We start from the raw sequence: 23808 nt of genomic DNA on the forward strand, positions 1-23808 counted from the left end.
TGGAAGGGTTACGAAAGCAGAGCGTTATGAATCCACAGTCAGGCAAAAGACATGATGATTCATGCAGCCTTCCTCCTTTACAGCATAGAGGAACCAAAGTCCTTAGGCATCAGTCCCTTGCATCATTAGTACAAGCTGTTACCTCCTTCTTAGTACAGATTTAATTGTATTAGACCCAAATGAAAATCAAGGTTCTGGTGGAGGAGAAGCTCACCAGGAGCTCTCAGTGAGCACTTGTAGCCCGCAAAGCCAATCAGATCCTGGGCTGCAGCAGGAGAAGTGTGGCCAGCAGGGCAAGGGAGGTGATCCTCCCCCTCTGCTCAGCTCTGGGGAGACCCCCCCTGGAGTACTGCCTCCAGCTCTGGAGCCCCTAGGACAAGAGGGATCTGGAGGTGCTGGAAGGTGTCCAGAGCAGGGCCAGGAGGATGATCAGAGGGCTGGAGCACCTCTCCTATGAGGACAGACTGAAGGAGTTGGGGCTGTTCAGTCTGGAGAAGAGAAGGCTCCGAGGTGACCTCATTGTGGCCTTCCAGTATCTGCAGGGGCCTACAGAAAGGCTGGGGAGGGACTGCTCAGGATCTCAGGGAGTGATAGGACTAGGGGGAATGGAGTGAAGCTGGAGGTGGGGAGGAAGTTCTTCCCCATGAGAGTGGTGAAGCCCTGGAATGGGTTGTCCAGGGAGGTGGTTTGGGCCCTGTCCCCGAAGGTGTTTAAGCCCAGGCTGGATGAGGCTCTGGGCAGCCTGATCTAGTGTGGGGTGTCCCTGCCCGTGGCAGGGGGGTTGGAACCAGATGATCCTTGTGGTCCCTTCCAACACTGGCTGACACTATGACACTACTGCAATATTGTAAGTGCTCACTAGATGGCAATAGATGGCACTGACTTGGGGAATAAAATCAATTTTGGTTCTTTTTTTCCCTCTTTAAAAAAATTACAGACACTTGAAATACCTGAATAACACCAAATGCAGTTAAAAAAGTGTATTACACAGGGAGAAAAGTACATTATGCAACAATAAATTAAAATAGGTGGAACCCTGTTCAGTTCATTGCACTGTGAAGTAACAGAACTATGCCGAAAGATTATCTGACTCGTTTCACACTGAATACTCTAGCAGGTGAAGAGGATTACAGCACTGCTGCATGTTAGAATGGTCCTAAAGAGATTATATTTATAAATAATCAATACAGTTCTCTCACAGAGGATCCATCACATACACAGGAACATGTAACTTCTTGCACTACTCTGACTTTAACTGCAGCAGGACGATACTTGGTTTGAAAAAGCTTCCTTAAAAACTCTTTACTGCTCCATGGTAGGGATATTTCTGAAAGCAGACTCACAACTACTCCATAGCTAATGCACTGATACACCAATTTTATGGGGAAGTTATTATAAGCATGCAGTTATGGGACCCAAAATACAATTAGTCTTAAGAAGCACCTGAGCTGCAGTACCATTCCCACAAGGTGATAATCAATATTCACAAATGTATTTCTGTGCAAGAAGAAAACAGCACTAACAGGACCAGAAGAGAAGAAAGGTGAGGACTGTGCATGCACGTGGATTTGTGTGCACACAAGAAGGAAAGGCACTGAAAGCATTACAAAGAAGTCCACAGACAAAAGCAGAGTGATATTCTAGCAAACACAGGATGCCAGCAGTGTCTCATCTACATATTCCACCTCATTTGGGACGGCAACTCCTGCTCTTCTCCACTCCCTTCCTGAAAAGCCAAGTTCCTCAAAATGTGCAACTGTGTTAAGTACCCACTTCAGAACACAAATGCTTACTAATTCTTAGTAACTGGATCTCATCTAAAAACTGCATGCTTGTGGTGGTATTGTAATACCAAGAAGGGATCTCTGTTTGGGAAGTAGCCCAGTAAACATCAGAGGGGCACGTCTGGCTTGACTATGGGCAATCAAAGAGCAGAGTGAACAGGGTGAGTCTTGGCCTGTGAAAATTATCCTGCTGACAGCTCTGCTCTGAGGCTGCTTCTGCTAATTGATTTGTGAAGTAGGTACCCTCAGGACAACACCAGTTTGCTGCAAGAATGGTGATGCCTGTTTCCCTGACCCTGAGGTGAATGGCAGAAGTTCCTTTTCTCTTTCCTGAATATAGGAAGAAGCCAAGAGTGTTGTGCCAAATGGAGCAGGCTTGGCTAAAAAAGCAAGGAGGTATCAAGGGATTTTTCAACTAGAATAGAATAGAATAGAACAGAACAGAATAGAATAGAATAGACCAGGTTGGAAGAGACCTTCAAGATCATCGTGTCCAACCCATCAACCAATCCAACACCACCTAAACAACTAACCCATGGCACCAAGCACCCCATCAAGTCTCCTCCTGAACACCTCCAGTGATGGTGACTCCACCACCTCCCCAGGCAGCCCATTCCAATGGGCAATCACTCTCTCTGTATTATAGAACTTCTTCCTAACATCCAATCTAAACCTCCCCTGGCACAGCTTGAGACTGTGTCCTCTTGTTCTGGTACTGGCTGCCTGGGAGAAGAGACCAACATCCACCTGTCTACAACCTCCCTTCAGGTAGTTGTAGAGAGCAAGAAGGTCACCCCTGAGCCTCCTCTTCTGCAGGCTAAGCAGCCCCAGCTCCCTCAGTCTCTCCTCATGGGGCTTGTGCTCCAAACCCCTCACCAACTTCATTGCCCTTCTCTGGACTCGTTCCAGCAAGTCAACATCTTTCCTAACCTGAGGGGCCCAGAACTGGACACAGGACTCAAGGTGTGGCCTAACCAGTTACTTTTGCTTTTATTACTTTCTCTTCCATCCCTACCCAATAGTGAGAGTTTAAACTTGAAAGAAGATTTATCTTCAGCTGACAGGCTGACAAGAGAGGATGTATTTAGATGTTCTGGATCTTCATCACACAGAAAGGCTACAGCATTATTAATCCTCACAAACAGAGCAAAATTCCTAGTGCCCAATTTGAAATAGACAGAGCACATAATTGCTTTTAATTACAGCATTTAGTTAAGTGTTTGAAAAATTCACTTTAAAAACTGCAGATCCTGTATTGCTCTGGCCTGTTCTCCAGGATGATTTGGGGATAAATAAGCAGAGATGCGTTCCCAAGAACGTTACTGCAAACAGCTATCTGTGAAATAAGACATTATTAAGTCTAATTAGTCCTTCACTAAGCAAAACCTTCACGTACAGTCAAGCAGCCTCCCTTTCTCTATGCCCCAGTAGTTCTCCTGCACTTCCTCTGACATTCTCTTCTGGAATATACGGTACCTCTGCAGTGGCTGCCACCCACGTACCTTCATCATTAGCAGACAGTTTGCCATGGAGTACATCACCCGGCCCAGACGTGACCTCCACAGCTGAACAGAGGCTGCAAAAGAAGAGCAGCGTGTGAATTTGCACAAATAAATTAGAGGTTCTTTCTTGCCATCAATTATTGGTCCTATGAATTATGATTTTGAAAGCTTCCCCTCGTTAACACCACTGGGGTTTCGCCTAGAATTTGTAATCCTCAGCCGTGCTGCACCAGCAGACAGGAAATGCTGCATCTCTCCCAGGCAAGTGCTCCAGCAGCTCTGGGGACCGTACACAATGCAACAACACAGAGCAAGAGACAGCAGCTGGGCTTGGAGCTCAGGCTCAATACTAACCACCAAAAGAAGCCACATGGTTTTCAGTATCAGAACAAAAGGTGCATAAAAAGATTGAAGTGACTATAAATACCAGTTTAAAAACATGTCACCTACAGCATTAAATGTGATAAATGAACCCCCCCCCGAAATCAAACACAGCTAAAATGTCATCTCAGAGCCAAAACATGCAGGGTGAGAGCGGAGTCTGGGACTGCTTGTGCTTGCCTCTGGCTTTGAGAGATGCTAGGGAAAAAAAATACATCTGCCAAGCCTGTCTGCTTTCCCTGGGATCCTGGAGTATGAAAAGCTGCAGCAGCAGATTTCTCTCTCTTGCTTTGCAGACTGACTCCTGATGCTGTGAGGGAATGGTTCACATGGATTCTTATTTTCTTCTGTGTTACAGTACCAGAGATCAATGCTAGAAATATTCTTCTGATCCTTAGAAATAAACACTAAGAGTATTAAGTCAGTACATTTGGAAAACACATGTATCTCAGTCAATCTGCTGCCAAGGTCACTGTAATGATTTGAGAGAGGGGGAGGAAAGGGAGAAGAAGCCATTTCAATGAGACTGTGATAACTGAGAGCACTCATTTGTATCAATAATGTAGTGCCTGATGAAAGCATGGCAGGTCACACAGATAATTCTTTCAGCACACATAAATGCCATTACAAATAAGAAAAGAGCTTGGTGAAATGTCTGCTCCCTTCCTAAGAGGACAAGCTCCTTCAGTCCTCTCAGAATGATCTTTTTCAGAAGAGGGGCAGAATGTGGGGCTCAAGGCTGCACCTTAAAGTCATTAATTACTCCCAGCTTCTGCTTTAGAAATTCCCCCTTGAGCACAGAGCCCCACTGCTCTTACTGGAGAAGATGCTGTAAACACTGAGCAATTACTTGATGGTCTATTTCTGGGTTTGTTTCCTTCTGGGTGTCTGTAAAAGCTGGGCACGATTAAATAACTTGCCTTTCTTGTTTCACTTATCTTAGTCTCTGGTTTTGGCATGTCCCCACAGTTTGGTAACCACCTGCAGCTTTTAGGATTTAGATGTCAACAAACCAGATATTGACTCCTGTTATTTGTCAAGGACTGTGTACTCTACACTGCCCTTCACTTCAATAGGAGCTTGAGCTCCTGAACACTGAGAAGGTGCACAACAGGCATCTCATGGAACCTGTTACCAGACAAGTGGTGCAATGCTAAATCCTTCTGCCTGGTGAAAACCTGGTATGTAAGGTGCTCTGGCTGCAGCCTAAGTCAATTGGTGAGGCACCTTCTAACTTCAGCAATAAGGAAATTACAGCCTAAGCATAATCCCCATAATGAATTAAGGCTGTCTTCACATAAAGTTAATAAGGTTTGCTTCAGCTAGTCTCAGATGAAAAAAAAATCAAAGCCATTATCAGCCTCCTGGAGCTCCAAATGCAGTGAAGAAGCAGACAGGGAGCAGACCTGGCTGACCTCCACAGACAACAGCAGTCAAGAGTCTCTGCAGAGGTCCCAGGGGTTTTTGGCAGTCTTAAACCTACAGGCAGCTGCACAGTAGACATATGAAGATCTCTCCAAATTTTTAGCAACCTTGTCCCTCGGTAACTACTAGTTGCTGCTTTTCTAACTATGCCTCCTCCTGAGCTCATCTCAGCTCTAAAGCAGCAGTGGAGAGGAAAAGCCAAGGAGCCAGAAACTCACCAGTGAGGCAGACAGCAGGACATAGGATTATGACACAGATAGGAGAGAGTCTTTGTACCTTAAAGGAGAATCAGTGCCTTGGTTTTAAAGTGGTAAAAAGGAAAAGAATATGGGATAATAAGAACAAAAATGACAGGAGAAAGGAGATAGCAGGGAAAAGTAGGAGAGCAGAGGCAAGAAGAACACAAGATGCACAGAGAGAACAGAAACTCCTGAAGTGCTGCAGACAAATCTTCAATATCAGATGAATTCTCTTTTTCCTAGTCCTTTGAGAAGGGCAGTGAAATGTATTCATGTGGCTGTGTCTGCAAATGCTGCTCAGGTGAGCGTTCACTTTTTCAGGACAGATCTAGATGCTGTCTCAAGTCAAATACAATAAATCATTAAAGCTGCTTTACATTGAGTCAATCTGAAGACCAGGCAGAAGAGTTCTGACAGGAAGGTCCTCACCTTCCCATACAGACACTGCTTTAGGGAATTGTTTGTAATGGCTCTTTAACTCTGCTACCAACTCTGCGTACAACTCTGCTTGGCTTCCTCCTATCTCAGAGGCAGACTTTTACTTCCCACAGGTGAATGCTATCCTAGCAAGAAGTTGGCAGGCCTGTTAGCTGAAGCTGAAAGGGTTTTGTTTTGTTGCTGTGATGATTTAACTCACTAGGCACTAGGAGTGCTTTCTATAAACCAGAATAATGTTTAAAACGACATCTCTTGTTGAACTCTTGAGCATGCTCAGATGATCTCACTGGTATAAATTCCACTAAAATCAAAGAAAAAAGGATGCTTGGACAACTCATTTGACCTGATGACCTTTCTTTGTGCAGTGATGTATCCTATACTATTGAAATTAAACAACTCAGATAAAAGGAGCAGGAAAAACCCCACACTTGTGTATCAAATAATGATGATGTAGGTTATCTTCATCTCAATCTTCGTCTAAAAACCAAGAGCTATTCCTGGAGTCTAAGTACCATGCAGCTACACAGAGCTTGGCCATCTAGGTAAGCAGCACCCCAGGCCAGTGTGGACTTTGAAGGATGGCACTTCAGTCTAAAGAACTGTTTAGATTTCAGACACAAGGGCCAAGAGAAACCAGTTAGCCAAGGCTTAGGATGAAACATACCCCTGTGACAGCAATACACTTACGTGTCTGTCAGTAAAGGACAGCAGCTGTGCTGTTTCTTCTAAGCAATAAAACCCAATTATTTAGTGCATTAGTTTGATCAAAGGTAAGACTGTGAAATTAATTCCAGCAAATAAGAGCACAAGGTGTGTAATTTCAAAGGCTGAGCAGGCTATGAGACTACAAAAATACTGTTTTAACAAGTCTGGGGCAGGCTTGTGAAAATGACTGGCATGTTTGGGCAAGTGATGAAACAGCCTGCCTGTGAGGAGAAATGGTTAAGGAATACCTACCTTGTCTGTTCTCCTGGGTAATGTTAGTCATGCTTCCATCTTCAGCTAAGCCTTGCTCCAAATTTTCTAGTATCTGCAGTAAATGTTGTTAAAGTCATCAGTGTGAGTTTAATCAGCACTACATGCTTAAGGCAAATACAACTCACAGTCTCTCTGTAAACCAGGTCAGGAAGGAATGCTTCACCGAGGCACAGTTCAAAATTCCTGACTGTAAGGACAGCTAGATCTACCCCACCAAGAGCGTCACTGCACGGCAGAGGGACGCTAGAGCTCAGCTACTCACAGAAGGTTGAATGGCAGCATGCTGAAGGGACATAGGCAGTGTCTTAAGCAGAACATGAAGCATGCTTCCCCAGAGAATGGACATTAATGACCTCCCCAGAGAATGGACATTAATGACCACCAAGAGAGTAAAAATGATTGTTCACAGAAAGCCACTGCCTCCTGCCTCTCACACAGGAAGCATGGGCTCTGGTTTCACCTCTTTTATCTTTTATGAAGTACTCCTCTGAGTTTCCTTCTCAAGGTTTGGCTTTTATTATTATTATATAAAATTTATTCTAGACTTTAAATGATGTGAATTGTTGTATTAATGAAGCATTCATTGGGAGAATGAAAATGTGTATGTAGTGAGGTTTGTGTCTCCAGCACTTCTAAAACACATAAGCAAGGTTCCATTTGAAATGCAAGTCACCTTCCCTTTGTCTAATCCCATTAGTGATCCTCCAAATCTGTTTTCTGCTGCCCACAGATCTTCCCAGTTTTTGTGCTACAGATTTACAGCTTTGGTTATAGAGCAATGCTTGAGATCTCCTTGTGAAAAAAACCCGTGCCACCTATTTTAGCCATCTTAGCAGGGAGGGAACTGCCCTATGAGACAGCAAGCTCTATTCACAGACTAGAGTGAAAGCCTGAAGTTAGGTGTCGTTTAGCTGCAAGGAACCTAAAAGCAAGGAGAGAGATGGTGAACTAACAGCAGAAAGCACAAGCCAGCTGAGGCAATTGTTAACCCATGACAAATACAAGGTAACAAGATTCACAGAATCACCAAGGTTGGAAGAGACCTCAGAGATCATCAAGTCAGTGTAAGCCTTGTTCACAGAGGGCTCACCTCAGATTTACACAGAATCAGAGAACAGTCTGTGTTGGAAGGGACCTTCAGGATCATCTAATACCAACTTTTGAGAGACTATAAGCATGTAGCAGTAGATACTGCAGCTTGGTTGGTAGGAGGCAGTTTAGGAGATCACAAACAGCATCTCAGGGTCACATCAAAAGCAGTGTAGCCCCTTAGAAATCACTTAGATGCCAAAGCATCTGAGTGTGTAATGAGGCATTTTGCCAGGGAAAAAGCCCTCTACCAGTTCTCTCCCACGAATCAAAATCAATTTATCATCTGTTTTCTGTCCAGTCTAAACCCCATGAGCTTTCTCTTCCCTTGGAAAGCACCTAGTGATGACTCCTCATTCTCACTCAGGCTGGAAGTTCTTCCTCTTCAAATCCTAAACATAACGAGGTGTGTTCATCAACAAGGTGTGCTGCCTTGTTCAAAAAGGCCAGGGATTTCTCTGACAATGTGCTAACATTATCAACAAAACCATGAAAAAAGGGAAAATTCAGCATACAATTGGAGTATTGCATTGACTGTTCTGTGACACTGCTTGGGAACACCTAGCTGGCACCTCAAGCTCAACGTAATCAAAACAGAACCTGGTGCTGCTTTGAGGCTAATTGTTTTATCCCCTAGGTTTCTCTCCTTTTGCCCTTCTGAAGCACAGAACAGCATGCAGAGCTTTGCAGTATTGGGGCATTTCCCCAGTTCTTTAGGACTTGTTTAACAGCAATGTTAATGACTCGGGAAGTTCCTCACTTAGTATTTCTAGGTCAGCTGGCACAAAATGTTTAGTTCTAGCACTTCATCCCACTTTTCTGTATAGAGTAAACTGTTCTAGTGCTACAGCATGGGGTAGTCCTAACCATCTTTGTTTCTGTTATAAATAGAAATATGATTGAGGACTTCTGCAATTCATTTTGAACACCAGTTTTACATATGACCCCTGTTTTTTCTTGGGGTTTTTTGGTGCTTCTGGAGCTGTAACTTTTTGGGTACTCAGATTGGTGCAGATCCATCATCATTTCCACAAACTCATCAAATAAAGCCTCAAGACAAATACTCCCTAGAGCAAAGGCTTAATATGAGACAGCAGCTTGCTTAGGAAGGCTGAGAAGGCCAACAGCATCCTTGCCTAGATCAGGAATAGTGTGACCAGCAGGGCCAGGTACCTGACTGTCCCCCTGCACTGGTGAGTACACACCATGAGTACTGCGTTCAGTTTTGGGGCCCTCACTCCAAGAAAGACATTGAGATGCTGGAGAATGTCCAGAGAAGGGCAATGGAACTGGTGAAGGGTCTGAAGAATAGGTCTTGTGAGGAGTGTCTGAGGGAAATGGGGTTGCTTAGTCTTGAGATATATGGAGGCTGAGTAGAGACCTTCTGGCTCTCTGCATGTCCCTGTGTGGAGGTCGTAGTGAGGGGGGAATTGGTCTCTCCCCCCTAGTAACATGTGATATGACAAGAGGAAACTGCCAGGGGAGGTTCAGGTTAGATATGAGAAACAAATTCTTGATGGAAAGGGTTTTCAAGCATGGGAATGGGCTCCCCAGGTTGGTGGTTGAATCCTCATTCCTACAGGTATTTCAGAGACACAGAGAAGTGGTGCTGGGGGACACGGCTTAGCGCCAACCTGGGTAGAGTTAGGGAACGGTCTCAGTGGTGTTAAAGGCCTTATCAAACCAAAACAATTCTCTGATTCTAATGGGAGAAAAACAGAATGCTAATGTGACCTTAGTAACTGAGCCAGGACTGGAAGTTGAATGAAAATGAAGTCCAAATCCAGTCAGTAGCTAAGAGACCAGCAGATGTGAAGAGTGTGTATGGAAGAGCTAGGGAAGAACATGAGGAGAATGGTATGCCAGATGGGGAGTGTCTGGGGGACACATGGCACGTTGCTTTTGAAAACTGTTGCAGAGATAACACCTGTAGAGGCTTTTTAATGAAGCAAAACTGTTAACCCACTTGCCACTGCAACTCCAACTTGGTTGAAGAGCCCAGGTACAGCTCTGCCACTTAAAGGATTAAGAGTTAAAATTGAGATATGCTGCACTATCTCCATCTATCAACTAGGAAGCTTAGGCACTAGGATGAAGGAGTTTAGATTAAGCCTGATGGTGGCTCTCACACTGTGGTCTCTGGGTAAGCATTATTAGCATGTCCTCAGCACTGCATATGTTTTCAAATGAATGCTTGGAAAGCAGTTTGTGATTTAGATTACTATTATTACTCTTCCTGCTTTGGCTGTCTGGAGACTATTTCAAAGTGGGCTTATATGGGCAACAAGTCATTGAGGCAATTCATGTTGTGAAGACAGCAATAACACAGAGATAGTAACAATTTCACTGCATTCCACTCCTAAGCTATGATAGGAATTTAGTAGTACAGAGTATTTCTTTCCCAAATGTTATACCCATAGATAGAGATGTAAAATACCCAGCTACAGACCTGCAGGAACACTGGAAAAGGCACAAGTGTTATTGCTTATGCAGGGAAAATGAAAAGGGTTTGGACTCCACCTCTAACTCTGCTTCAGGTACCAGAAATGTGTGAGTTGATGGGAGATGAAGAGACCAAGCCAAGATATGGTTAGAGCTTCAAGCTGAATGGCTCATCCTCAGCTGACACATGTCTGTAGAATCCATACAACCAAAATCAAGAGGGAATTTAGCAGGCTAAAAGGACATATCAGGCAGGAAAAAACTCCACAATTACATTAAGGATGAGAAACAAAATAGAGAGGAATTTCCTTATGATAGGAATGCATTAGCATTAGCCTGGAATAGCTTCCCAGGGGATGTGGCCTCAGCTCCATAGGCCAGCTCATTAAAAACCAGAAAACAACCTTGAGCTGCAGACAGACTAGGTGAGCACATAGGTCTTTTCTGGCTTTTATGATGCCAAGACCATCTCATTTACACAGTGACTATTCCTGTGCCCATGTGCAAATCTGGATGACCCAAGATTATTTTTCCACTTTTTAAAGTAGGGAAGTAAAACATGAGAGGCTTTTGGCTTCTGTTACAACCCAAATGGTTCCAAAGTGTCATATCTGACGATTAAGACTACTAAGCATACATCCTTTGTGGTATTTTCTTGCTTATGGTAAGGGGTTTTCATACTTATTCTGAACTTCATACTCGACCATTCCAGGTGAGACCAGGATTATAAGACTAATGGCATTTGTGCAACAATCAAAATACACATATAAGCAATGGCTCTTGCCAGCCAATCCTGATTATAGATGGTGAAGTGATCAGCAATTTACAGCTGTCTTTTCAAAACGCGTTTGTCTTTACAAGCTGTGCTTTTCCATGCTCTTGTTTCCACAGCTGTCTTTGAATTGCTCCAAAAGACAACTAATTGAAGGCAAACACATGAAGTAATCTGCAATGAGGTGCCTAGAGTAATTGATGAGCAATATTCCCTTGAGAAGGCTGGCATGGTTTTTTGGTCCATTTGTACCTTTCTGTATACTGTACTTCAAAAGGGGCATCCATCAGCAAAGACAGTGGCTTGTCCTGGCTACTGTATCCTGGCTCTAGTGGAAGAAAAGGGAGATGCAGGGGGGCTGGACTAGATCTCCAAAGGTCCCTTCCAGCCCCTACTATTCACTCATTCTGTGATCATCCTCTTTCTGACTCAACAGAACACACTGACCTGGGAGAAAGTTTGCAGACTCAGACAGAGTAAGGCAGAGAAAAAAAGAGAACTCAATCTGTGTGCAAAGAGCAAGAGCACAGAACAGAAGTCTCCTTGGAAGACCTAGTGGAAGTCATATAGCCAGCCCTGAAGAAGCTTTCCCCAAGGCCACAAGAGATCACACAGAACTTGCACTGACTTAGGCCACTAGCAGGTAATGGGATCAGGGAATAAGAATGTGAGTGAACAAAACTCTTCTTCAAGAACATACAGCAGAGAAATATGTATGTACTAATTTATGAATCTCCTTTATTTCATCTTCACATCCAGTCTCCTTTGCTTAAAGGAACAAGCTTAATAGACTTCACATTCAAACAAAATCTTGTATTACAGTACACTGGGTATGCTCCCAGGATATGCACTTCATGGAAAAGAGCACAGGCAGAGCTTCTTCAAGGTTGTATGTGACTTGAAAGTCTGCTACAGAAGGGAGAGCTCTGGGCAACCTGATCTAGTGGAAAGTTTCCCTGCCAATGACAGAGGGGTTGGAACTACATGATCCTTGAGGTCCCTTCCAACTCTGACAGACTCTGGCAGGAGTGCTTAGCTGCTTCTATTAGTGAGCTCCTTCTTTGTATCAAGATGGGAATAAAAACCAAGTCATTGTTGAAATTCAATTTTCTTTATAAGGAGAATAAAATACACTTCTGAACTATGAAGATGTGTTAGTGCATAGAGAAGCTGTTACCTTGGTGCAGATTATCTTCATACTATGCAGTCTGTCAAGTGATTCCTGAGGATTCCCTAGGTACTGTGGAAGCTCGGCATGGAGGATCCGCATAGAGAAGGGAACCATGGAACCTAGAAACACAATTCAATGCACTGAATGACTTTGCTGTAATGCTGAGTTTGTGATTGGCCTACAACACACACTAGTGTATATGACATAAAGCTCACTTTACCTTCACATCTTTTTCTTTTCCTGATCAAAGATGTAAAATAAGAGAGAAGAGCAAACCTTTTCTCAGCTGCAACATGTCACTTACTGCAAAATGTTTCAAAATACATATGTAACCTTCTTAGGTAGCCATGCTCAAGAAGGCAAGAAAAAAGTGCATCTAATTCAAATTTTCACACCCAAGTTGTGAAAGGAAGTACAATGTTCCATTAGAGATTTTTATAACTACTTAAAATGAATGATTAAAACCCACGGAAGTTCACTCAAGTTGCATCTGCAGTGCCAGTCCTCACATCTAGCAATTATGCAGGTTTTACAATCAATGAGTATGAAATAAGGTGGAATTATTTGCCTTGAAAACACGTTTGTGAGAAGGACTATATAATTAGGGCATGCACAACTCCTATGCAATACTTTTCTAAATGAAGCTGATATGAACAGTCTCCTATGACAGAAAAATGACAACAACAGAAATCCAACATGAGAAATAAAACCAGCATAATGAACAAAACCTCTACCATTCCAACAGACACAGTAAGCCTAAAAATGATCAAGTCTGGAAAATAAAATGTAGTAAAAAGTTTCTTTCTTTCTCCCCCCCCATTAATGTCCACAGAGTCCATCATGCTGAGGAGAGACCAGAACTACTTTTAGTCTGAGTTGTAGTTCCTTAATGTCAGCTCTTCCCAAATAATTCCTGACTGACCCTACGCTGTGAGGCTGACTCCTCACAAGATGCTGCATTTTGGGTACTTTCTGGTTTACTGAGAACAAAGAAGAGGGAAAGAATTTTAGGCAGCATTTGGGTAGAAAAAGAAATGTCTTCCTTTTCACAGCAGTTTACTTTATCATTACTATTATATTCAGCAAAGACCCTCTAAGTTTAAGAGCATCCTGGGTGAATTCAAGGGCAGTTTCGGGAGCTTTAGGGCATCTTAGTGCGTGCAACATCTTGCTTTCGGCTAACTGCAGATCTGGATACAAGGATAACTTACCTAAATGCTACTGTTAAAACCAACTGAGAGCTAGCATAATGGGGAAATAGGCTTTGCAAAATACCATGCTACAGTTCTAATACTTTATTATACTTGCCAACTTTAGACATATTCAAATGGGTGTTCCCTCTGGAGTCACCTCTCACCTCATCTTTTCTCAAAAACAGGGCTCAGGAGCTTTTCAGAAAGGTTTTTGCACCTGCTCTTTGTACAACAAAGAGTTAAGTGCTACATACAATCAGTCACTGCCTCTAGGCATTTCTTAAAGGTTGACAAAATTGCAATCACAAACCTCACTAATTATGACCTTCAGCCACCTACATCTATATAAATCCTCTTTCACCAGTACTAACTACTCCCCATGGCTTCTGTGACTGCTGTGTCCCAGTAACAGATGCACACACAACTTCCATGCATCATCTTATGTGGAGCAGAGATGAAGAAAACAAAGCTGCCTTGGAAACTCTATGAGAAAATTCTGTGTAAAAGGTTATCCAAGCAGTCACAAAAGCTGTTAAACATTTGATGTACGTACCCAGACTAGTACCTAGAATGGCACAAGTGAAGATACAGTCAGTGTGTAGGGTGAACAATAACAAAAAGGAAGGTAAAAACAATTTCAGTGGAAATTCTGTGCCAGAATACCACAGAGAAGTTGCTTTGTAGACATGTTGAAAACTTAGGAACCTGCACTGCAAACCTATGGCAGTAAATGTGGCCTGTGACTCCAACACTACCATCCCCCTGGTGATCAAGCTCTAGCTCCACCATCCAATGGCAATTCTGTGGAAAACAAAGCAGTGCCTCAAACCAGCTAGTCTGGTACTCTTGGAGAAAGCAGTCTTAACTAGTGCTAATACAAGAACCATGAACCTGCTTCTGGACTCAACAGAACTTGTGAGGCAAAGATGTTTATTAACAAGAAGAAGAAAAAGGTTTTGCACCTCAGAAAGCCTTTGGGAGACTCTGAGACACAAACAAAGCCTGAAGTATCAGCAATATTTCTGGTTAATGACAATGTTCTACAAGTACAATGCCTACAAGTAGGCATCACCTCATTCTCTTGTACAATGCAGTAAAGGTCAATTTCATACTCATACAGAAAATATGACTTGGTAACAGAAGAGCTCAGCAGACAGAGAAAGAGATATTTAATGGAGAGCAGATGAAATGTCTGACGTTATCCATTCTTACAACACGTACACAGTGTTTTGCAAAACACTTGGTGAGATTGCAGATTTTGTAAACTATCAATCTTACATCTTGCTGAATGAAGCCACACTATTAGGATCCACAGGAGGGGAAGGAACAACCCATTACCAATCTACATCATCAGAAGGATGTCAGAATGATGAATACAACTCCAGGCCAACAGAAGACTCCGTAAGAATCTGATTTATTTCCTATCATGACTAAGACCTCAGTTGTAATATGCATTCAGAACTATGTGGCTAGAAATACACCCAGCAGAGAAAGATCTGGGAGTGTAGATTGACAGCCAGCTGAACATCAGCCAGCATGTGCGGAGGTGGTCAAGAAGGCCAGCAGCATCCTGGCCTGGATCAGGAACAGTGTGACCAGCAGGACCACGGAAGTGACAGAATACTGGAACAGGCTGCCCAAGGGGGTTGTGGAGTCTCCTTTTCTGGAGGTATTCAAGACCCATCTGGACAAGTTCCTGTGTGAGATCCTGCTCTGGCAGGGAGTTTGGACTAGATGATCTTCCCCTTCCCATGGGAAGTTTAGGCTTGAGGTGAGGAGAAAGTTCTTCAGAGTTATTGGCCATTGGAATGGGCTGCCCAGGGAGGTGGTGGAGTCACCATCCTTAGAGGTGTTCAAAAAAGGACCGGACATGGCACTTGAAGCCATGGTTTAGTTAGTCATGAGATGTTGGGTGATAGGTTGGACTTGATGATCTTTGAGGTCTTTTCCAACCTTATTGATTCTCTGATCTCTCGAGGTCCCTTCTAACCCCTAACATTCTGGGATTCTGTACTCAGCACTGGTGAAGCCACAGCTTGACCACTGGGTTCAGTTTTGGGGTGGCCACTACAAGAAAGGCATTATGGTGCTGGAGGGAGTCCAGAGAAGGGCAACAAAGCTAGTGAAGGTTCTGAACAGATCTTCTGAGGAGTGGCTGAGGGAACTGGGATTGTTTAGTCTGGAGAGCATTGACAAGATTCCTCCTCACTCTTCTCTTTTCCACACTAAAAGACCCAATTCTCTCGGGCTTTCCTCATCAGAGAGATGTTCCTGTCCCCTAATCATCTTTGAGGCCCTTTGCTGTACCCTCTCCAGCAAGTCACAGTATCACAGTATCACTAAGGCTGGAAGAGACAGTCCCTGTCCTTCTTTGTATCCTCATCAATTGTAGGTGACACACACAACTGTTAAGTGTGCTCTCACAGCAGTGTGGTAAGCAAGAAACCAGGAGAGAGAAGAAACGAGCTTTTTCAACTGCTAAGGCTGTCTTACCTCTCCATGTAAACAGTCTTTTATAACTTCAAGTCAAATTAGATGAGGAAATTGCTCATAAAAAACAGGCAGCACTTATCCAAGCCACTCATCCAAAGATATACCTTAAATACTCTGTTTATAAAAAAGAAACTCTGAGATTCATGCTTAAATACATCCTCCCAGATATGTTCCTGTCTCCAAGTAAACTTCTGTTTAGTTAGATGATATGAAGTGTGGATAGTTTATCTACTCCAGGTCTGACATTAATAAACTGGTTAAAAGAAGAAAAAAAGAATTTCTGCTTAAAAAAATGACCATAAATTTACTTTAGATTTGGCAAAGCTTTCCATGAGTGCTACTTATATAAAGTGCTGCTACAATTTACATACATTTCTCAGGAAGAAATGCATGTCTGTAATAGAAGAACTCACGTGAAGAGACTTCTTCACCAAAATAGTCCTGTACCTCCTGGCTGACAGCTGGGAAAAACCCCTGAGCTCTTTCTTACTTATATTGTCACCAGCATCCAAAATCTGAATCTATAGTTTTCTCAAAGAAAATGGAAGAATCATCTCTGAACTCCTCTGAAACAAAAATGTCAAGAAAGAGTCAAAGAGAAGCAACAAGATACTAAGAATCTTTTCACAGGGTGGGTGGTGAGGAGTCTTTGATCTCACAGAACTCTGCACGGTTGCCTGTGCGCTTACCATGCTGGAAGGGAACATTGTGAGCATAAAGGATTGGAAATGAAGTCCAGTAGAGCTTCATGGGGTGAAAGGGAGATGAAAGAGGCAAAGGCAAACCATAACATGACTCTTGTAAATCTTCTCCAAATTCATCATTTCACTGCTAAAACATTTAAAACGCGAATTAGAGAATCACTCAAAGCGTTGACTTACAACAGTTAACCCTGAGCTCACCAAGTTTGGTCTTAACAACAGGGTGTGGATTTCTTGTTCTTTGTATCATGTTGCATCAGAGGCTTTTCTGCTGAAAGAATGAGAGTGTGGAGTCCATTCCCCATGATTAAATGTATAGAGGACAGAAAAAGAAAGTGCACACAAATCCACACACCACAGATTCCACTTTGTCTCCCACCAACCATACATTCAGCCTTGGGGTAAATATCCCTTAACATTTGAATATGAAGATAGTGACAGCTGAGAGAATTGGGATCTTACACAATCCTGATTTTCATTTTCCTTTGTCTATGTGAAAAGAAAACAATTAGGAAGAGGTAAAGGGTATCTGTTGATGACTCTAGTAAACCAATAGTAATAGTGTTCTGAGGATCTGAATGGCAGGTTGTAGATTTCAGGGCCCAAAATTTAATGAACAGCAGGGGCAAAAGCTGCCTACTTGCCTCAAACACACTGGCAGTGGGTAAGAATCAGAGTAAGACAGGCTACAGCAAGACTAAGCTGTAGCAGAAATGCATCTGTTTGTTAGATTAAGAATGACATTACACTGCCTGAAAGGTTTCACCTTGCTGCTGGGCCACCTATTTACGGCACACAGCGTAACACACATTTGTCTGTAAGGGGTGCATGTGGGCATACATACTCCTCTGATACCCCACTAGGAATCAAGAGAACTGTATAGAAAACACTGGGTTTTGGCATGTGCTGTGTTTTGCAAGTCTGTTTGGAATCAAACTCATGTCCTCTATTATATTTAACTCAGTCCTGAATTTAACAAGGCAACGTGTCAAGGAAATATTTAAACCAATCAGCATATCCTGTAATTAAAATGTTTACTTAGAGAGCAAAATCCATCCTCCCATGGTCTTACTTCATGTTTGGATTTCTAAAGCAGCAATGACCTCTTACCCAGCAAACCCATGTCAGCTAAGCTCAGACAATTGCAGCAAAAGGCAACCCTACAATTAGTGCTATGCCTGGAATTGTACTTTTCAGTCAAATAAGTCTTATTCTGGCCAGATGGTGTAGAGTTGACCTCTCTCTTTTGGGGTTTCACAATAATTTTGTCTATAAAACATTCATAATGGAAAAATGGTTTAAGAGAATTCTTTTCTCCACTATTACTTTTAAATACAAAGGAGAATGTTTAAAAAAACCAAAAGTGGTTCTTGACTGTCACTTTGGCCTGAATTAATCTCATTTCTATGGGTACACAAAACCAACACACAAAAGGCGACACTGAAACGATCAAAGTCAAACGGATCCCCCAAAAGCATGGGAACAGATGGAACAACCAGTAAGATCAGGTAGCATTTTTGAAGACCACAGATTTCAGTTCCTCTTCCTTTAGGATCAGCTGCACATTTTCATAACTGTCACAACAGAAACATCACCTCATGTCAATCACGTTCAAATTGCAGCCCCTTTAGAGCAGAAAGGAGAAAAAAGAGGATTGCAATGGCTAGCCATTTTATCTTGTTGAAAATCAGCAACCAGAAATGCTTTCTCCCTTCTTCAGTTTATTCATTAAACCTTCAATACCAAAGAGCAGCAGCAGGGCAAAATTTACTGAAATTCAGTATTCCTAAGGTTGGAAGAGACCTCAAAGATCATCGAGTCCAACCTGTCACCACAGACCTCATGACTAGAGTAGAGAGGACACTACTGCCCGCTGCAGGCTTGAACTCATGACCTTCCCATTAAGGGTCTGATGCGCTACCAACTGAGCCACCTGAAAATGGGATCTCATGACAGTCAAAAGACAAAACAAAACAGAGGAAAAACCCCTTTCTTCAGTGGATAGAAGAGAGATTCCTTGAGTTTTTATGCACACACACACTTTTACATCTGCAAGAGCTTATCTGTATAATCTGTAAGATTTTTAACAGTGATGATGTAGCATGTCTGAATCCTCGACTCACTGACTGCCAGTTAGAAGCACATTTAAATTCCAGATTCAGTGGACTAGTTTCCAAGCTTTTGCTGACTACTTTCAATCCAGAAAGCATGAGGAACAGAAAAGAGCCTGAAAGTTTGTTACCACTGAAAGAAAATACTCATTTTTTCCCCCTGAAATGTCCATACAGCTCACAGTTTAGTGGCACTTGGTTTTAAGAACACAGATATCCTGAATAAAGAGATGGGTTTGAAAGGTTGCACAAATACATTTTCATTACTCTGGAGTTCGTGCTGAAGCAAAGAAAGCCAAAGAAAATGAACACAGAAAGGCTCTGCAACAATGGCCCTGCCATAAAGAGAGCACCATAAAACTTAGCAGCTGAGAACTGCATCAAGGCAGGATTTAGAAACTAGTGACTATCAGTTTTAAGAACCACTGTATGAAGCTAGTCCTGTCTACAATGAGATGGTATAGCCTTGGGAAAGAAAGCACAATCGAACAGTTCAGTGATACTCTAACCCCTTAAAGTTATACATTGTATTATTTCTGAAAAATTGATTTGGAAGTCTGACTCCTCTGGTCTAGCACCAGTCTTGGTAGAGCTAGATTATGATGGACTCACACCCAAGGGTCTTTTCCAAACAAAGAGGACCCTACGATTCAATTTTATTCTGTGAGCAGCACCAAAAGCTTGTTTACAGCATGGGTTAGAGTGACAGTTCTAGACCATGGATGACAGGATCCCTTTAGGGGGATCTGCTTTTCAAAACTGAATACAAGAAACAAATCCAGAGCCCTGCTTGAGTAAACACAGACACATTAAAAATGAAATCTCACACAGCCAACTATTTGTTGTACCATTTTTAAATGGGTTTTGGCTAAAAAGTCTAACTCCAGTGGATATTAGCAAAGTAAAACAGACCTAGTGAAATATGCAAACCCAACAGTTGTGCATGTCCAGACTCACACTACTTTGACAGAAATATATGTATTTTATATGGAATACATAGAATCAGAGGTTATTACTTTTTTTGTGGTTGGAAAAGGCCTAGAAGATCATTAAGGTCATCTGTTATCTAACTCTACCAAGTCTGGGGCTAAAGCATGTCCCTCAGCACCACATTTCTGCATATTTGAAACACCTCTGGGCATGGGGATTCAACCACGTTCCTTGGGAGCCTCTTCCACTCTTTGAGAACCCTTTCAGTCAAGAAGTGTCTTCTCATATCAATCTAAACCTTCACTGATGCAACCTGAGGGCAGTTTCTCTCATCCTATCACTTGCTGCTAGGGAGAAGTGACCAACATCCACTTCCCTCCAACCTCCTCTCAGAGAGTTGTAGAGAGTGAGCCAGAAGGGCTCTCCTTAGCCTCCTTTTCTCCAGACTAAACAACCTCAATTCCCTCAGCCGCTCCTCACCTGTTCCACAGACCCTTCACCAGCTTCATTGTCCTTCTGTGGACATGCTCCACCACCATAATGCCTCCCTTGTTATAAGGGCTCCAAAACTGAACCCAGGAGTCAAGGTATGGCCTTCCTCAGTGTTGAGCACAGAGGCACAATCACTCTGGTCCTGCTGGTCACACTATTCCTGATACAAGCCAAAATGCCTTCTTGTCCATCTACACACACTGCTGGCTCCTGTTCAGCCACTCTGTTTAATTTTTTGGGTTTTGTGGTAAACTGCCACTCTCCATCTAAACCCTCCAGCCCACTGCAGCACACAATGCTGTTGTAGCTTTGGTTTGCTCTCCACCTCCTATCAAGCAGGAATGATCAAAGACAGACTTAAGTAATTGCACTGCTTGATACAAGAATCCTGAGAGATTTCACCTCCCTTGATGGTACACACCTACAGACAATGTAGATGACCAAAGAAGCATACCATAGGAACCAGGAAAGAAAGGTTTGAGAGAGAAAAGCTCTTGTAGCCATAACGAAAACAACGGTAGTGGGATCCCTGCACAGCAAGGCTGCAAAGGCTGGACAAAGTCTCAGGATAAACCTGCCATTGGTAGTGTTGCCAAAAGGGACAGAAACTCAGGAGAGCTTCAGAGGAAATGTAACATGACCATCTTGGCCATATTAAGATAAATGAATGGAAAAAAAAACCCCATCTTCAAGCCCTCAGTTATTTACTTGCATTTCAAATCTGTTGAGGTGTATTTCTTAAAGATTAATGGATGAGGAACTATCCTTGCTGCTGGAAGACTCTCAGGTACACAAACTTCCCTGACTTCAAGCATAGAAAAAAACATAAAACTTTCTCATTTATTACATTTCTTATTGTGAATATTTTGAATCCAAAGAACTGATGCAAAATATTATGTGTTACAGTGAATCTGTAGGTTATTTCTCTCTCTTCTTCGGGGTTTTAAGGGCTTACTCCATGTATATACAATCAATCAAAATGAAAATGTTGAAACAAAACTATGTCCTGATTGTTACACCAAAACATGACTTGTAGAATTGCCCAACACCAATGGGTTCATACTGATTCATTTCAAGCAAAACATAGGACTGATTTATAGCTATTTTTCAATCTCAATTAGCTGGTTAATAACGCAGATATAGGAAGTTTCTGCACCTATGATCCAGCACTGCGTAGTTCAATGCCAGCCAGAAGAGAATGGCTTGTTCTCTCCTACATCTCTGCCAACAGCAGCTCTCTCTCTCCATAGAGTGTCTAATGAAGGCTTGAGAGCTGTTCCCACATCTTAATCACATTGTATTTGCATGAGACACCTACAAGATCCGTTCCATACAACCTTGATCTTGTTTTCCTTACACAGTTACCAGATTATGCTCCCAGTTGGTGTGTTCAACTGCTAAGAAATTAACTGAGGCATACAAGAGTATTTTTCTTATGTTCATCTTTTTACCATAAATACCCTCAATGCCAGACAAACCACTTACAAATAATTCAGGCTGATGGAGTCTTTCTTCTTTGACAACATGATGCAAACTAAATGATTGAATTTGATTTATCTTCAATTGCTTAGCAAATAATATTACACTTAACCAGTTGCAGGTTTTCTTTTTACTATAGAAAACTATCTAATCAGCTCTAAATTTAAACACCTTTAAAAAATAACCCTAGAAACCAGATCACTGAAGAAAAGAGTACCTGAATTAGCATGTGTGCATGGGCAGGTGAGTGTTAAAAATAGCCTATTGATAGAAACTGGATGAATTTAAGAGGAGAAGCTCAGATTCAGTTTCCACCACCTCTCTCATCCCCTGCCACAGCCTGTTTCTGGCTAGACAAAACTACTAAAGCTTGTATTTTTAAAATGTCAAACTTTTTCATTATACTTGTTAAAACCAGCCCTCTTTCAAATCAGTGCTGTGTCAGCTGTATTGTTATGGAAGAGTTTTGCCCCTTATTTTCTGACCATTATCATTACAGCTCCCCAGAAGGGGGCTAGAGGGAGGTAGGAGTTGGTCTCTTCTCCCTAGTAACAATTTATAGTATAAGAGAAAATGGCCTCAAGTTGCACCAGGGGAGGTTTAGGTTGGATATCAGAAGAAACATCTTCATGAAAGGGTTCTCAAATACTGTAATAGGCTCCCTGTGGAGGTGGCTGAATCCCTGTCCCTGGAGGTGTTTAAAAGATGTGCAATCTTTAGAGGTGTGCTGCTGAAGGACGTGGTTTAGCCCCAGACTTGGTAACCTTAGGTAATGGATGGACTCAGTGATCTTGAAGGACTGTTCCAACCAAAACAATTCTGTGATTCTATGTCACTGTTTTTCATCACCTCCACAATGTAAACAGTACTCTCACAAAGTAGTTAATCACGTTCTTCTGGGGAAAAATAACCCCAAAACTCAAAAAAAAACCAACCAAGCAACAAAAAAGCCCCCCCAACAATTAAAAAAACCTGGGAAGATATAACCCAAAGTTTACTAATGCTTTGGAATAAATAAAGCAGAATAAATGCTTTCTGTCACCATGACTGGGACAACCAAGAAGCACTGCATCAATCAAGCAGCTTACCTTTTCGCCCAGGGTACACATGAGGGTAATATTCATAATAAAGATCAGGCTGGTCTAAATTTCCAAATGGTTCAAATTCCATTTCTGCATTTTGGAACAGATTCAGCTTTACCAGCAATGCCAGTCTCACAAACCAGAGCTAAAAATGAACATACACATATATATATGTAAGAAAAAGGCACAAAAGGAAAAGTATGCTGTTAGCTTCAACCCCAAGCCACAAACACAATTTCAACTTCAGGTTTCTATGTCACTTGCTGATAAGAACAAGGATTTATATTTCCAAGCTCTTTCACAGAATACCTTTTATAAGATCATTCAAACAAACCACAGAGGCCTGATGGTTCAATTGTTTGTGAAGGTGCTGAGGTTTTGAAGACAAAGGTTAAAAACTAGCCTGCTTCAAAATGAGAACCTCTCTCCTTCAACTGAGTCAGCTGTGAGTGGTACCAATCTGGTTTTTAATTGGGTTTCCACTTTTAGGGCAGTTCTTTAAGTCTGTTATGTTTCTGGTGAAATTGCAGGAGCTTGTTGAGCTGCTAGGGCCAACCCCCTGTGCTGTCATCTGGTCACATGTTCTCCACTCCTCACGTTTCAAGAACCTTTATTAATTCAGGGCTTTCTTTTCTTATCATCGTGAAACACACGGCTAACATTTCAAACCTTACTCCGAAGTTCACCACCTAGACAGTCCCTATCAGCTTCAGAGCAGTCTTCCAAGATAGCAAAACACATTATTTGTTTTCACTAGGAGATCACTAGTATGATTACTTTGAAAACATACAATGAAGAGAGAATTTTGCTTTTTAACAAACATTTGGTTGTAAATGAAGGCCTGCTTCAGAAAAACAAAGAGAAAAAATGACTTGCTCCAAAACTTGCTCCAGCAATAAGTGGGAAAAGAAGATTGGTCATGTTAAAAGCCACAACAACCACTTCTTGGAAAGAAGTGACAAGGCTGTACTTGAGACATACCTGCAAAGAATCCGTTGTATGGCTGGTAGGCAGCCCGCTCTTCTTATAGCCTTGACCGTGTGCAGTTAGAAGCCGCCCACACAAGTCAACTGCTGCCCTCCAGTTTTTACTGCTCTGGGAAGGAG

General features: G+C 42.3%; 1 protein-coding gene across 1 annotated transcript in view; it reads right to left on the minus strand.

Annotated features, from left to right (window-relative positions):
* Positions 1–23808, minus strand: part of TRAPPC12 (trafficking protein particle complex subunit 12) — a 44717-nt gene that overhangs the window by 7175 nt on the left and 13734 nt on the right. Inside the window, exons 4-8 of the mRNA XM_068153363.1 lie at positions 23684–23797; positions 22709–22847; positions 12228–12340; positions 6727–6799; positions 3287–3360 (exon numbers count right to left, since the gene is read on the minus strand). Coding sequence (XP_068009464.1) covers positions 3287–3360; positions 6727–6799; positions 12228–12340; positions 22709–22847; positions 23684–23797 — 513 coding nt within the window. The remainder of the gene's footprint in view (positions 1–3286; positions 3361–6726; positions 6800–12227; positions 12341–22708; positions 22848–23683; positions 23798–23808) is intronic.

The sequence above is a fragment of the Melanerpes formicivorus genome, unplaced genomic scaffold, assembly GCF_026170545.1.
Source record: "Melanerpes formicivorus ecotype bairdi unplaced genomic scaffold, bMelFor1.0.p_v2 SCAF_25, whole genome shotgun sequence".
NCBI lineage: Eukaryota > Metazoa > Chordata > Aves > Piciformes > Picidae > Melanerpes > Melanerpes formicivorus.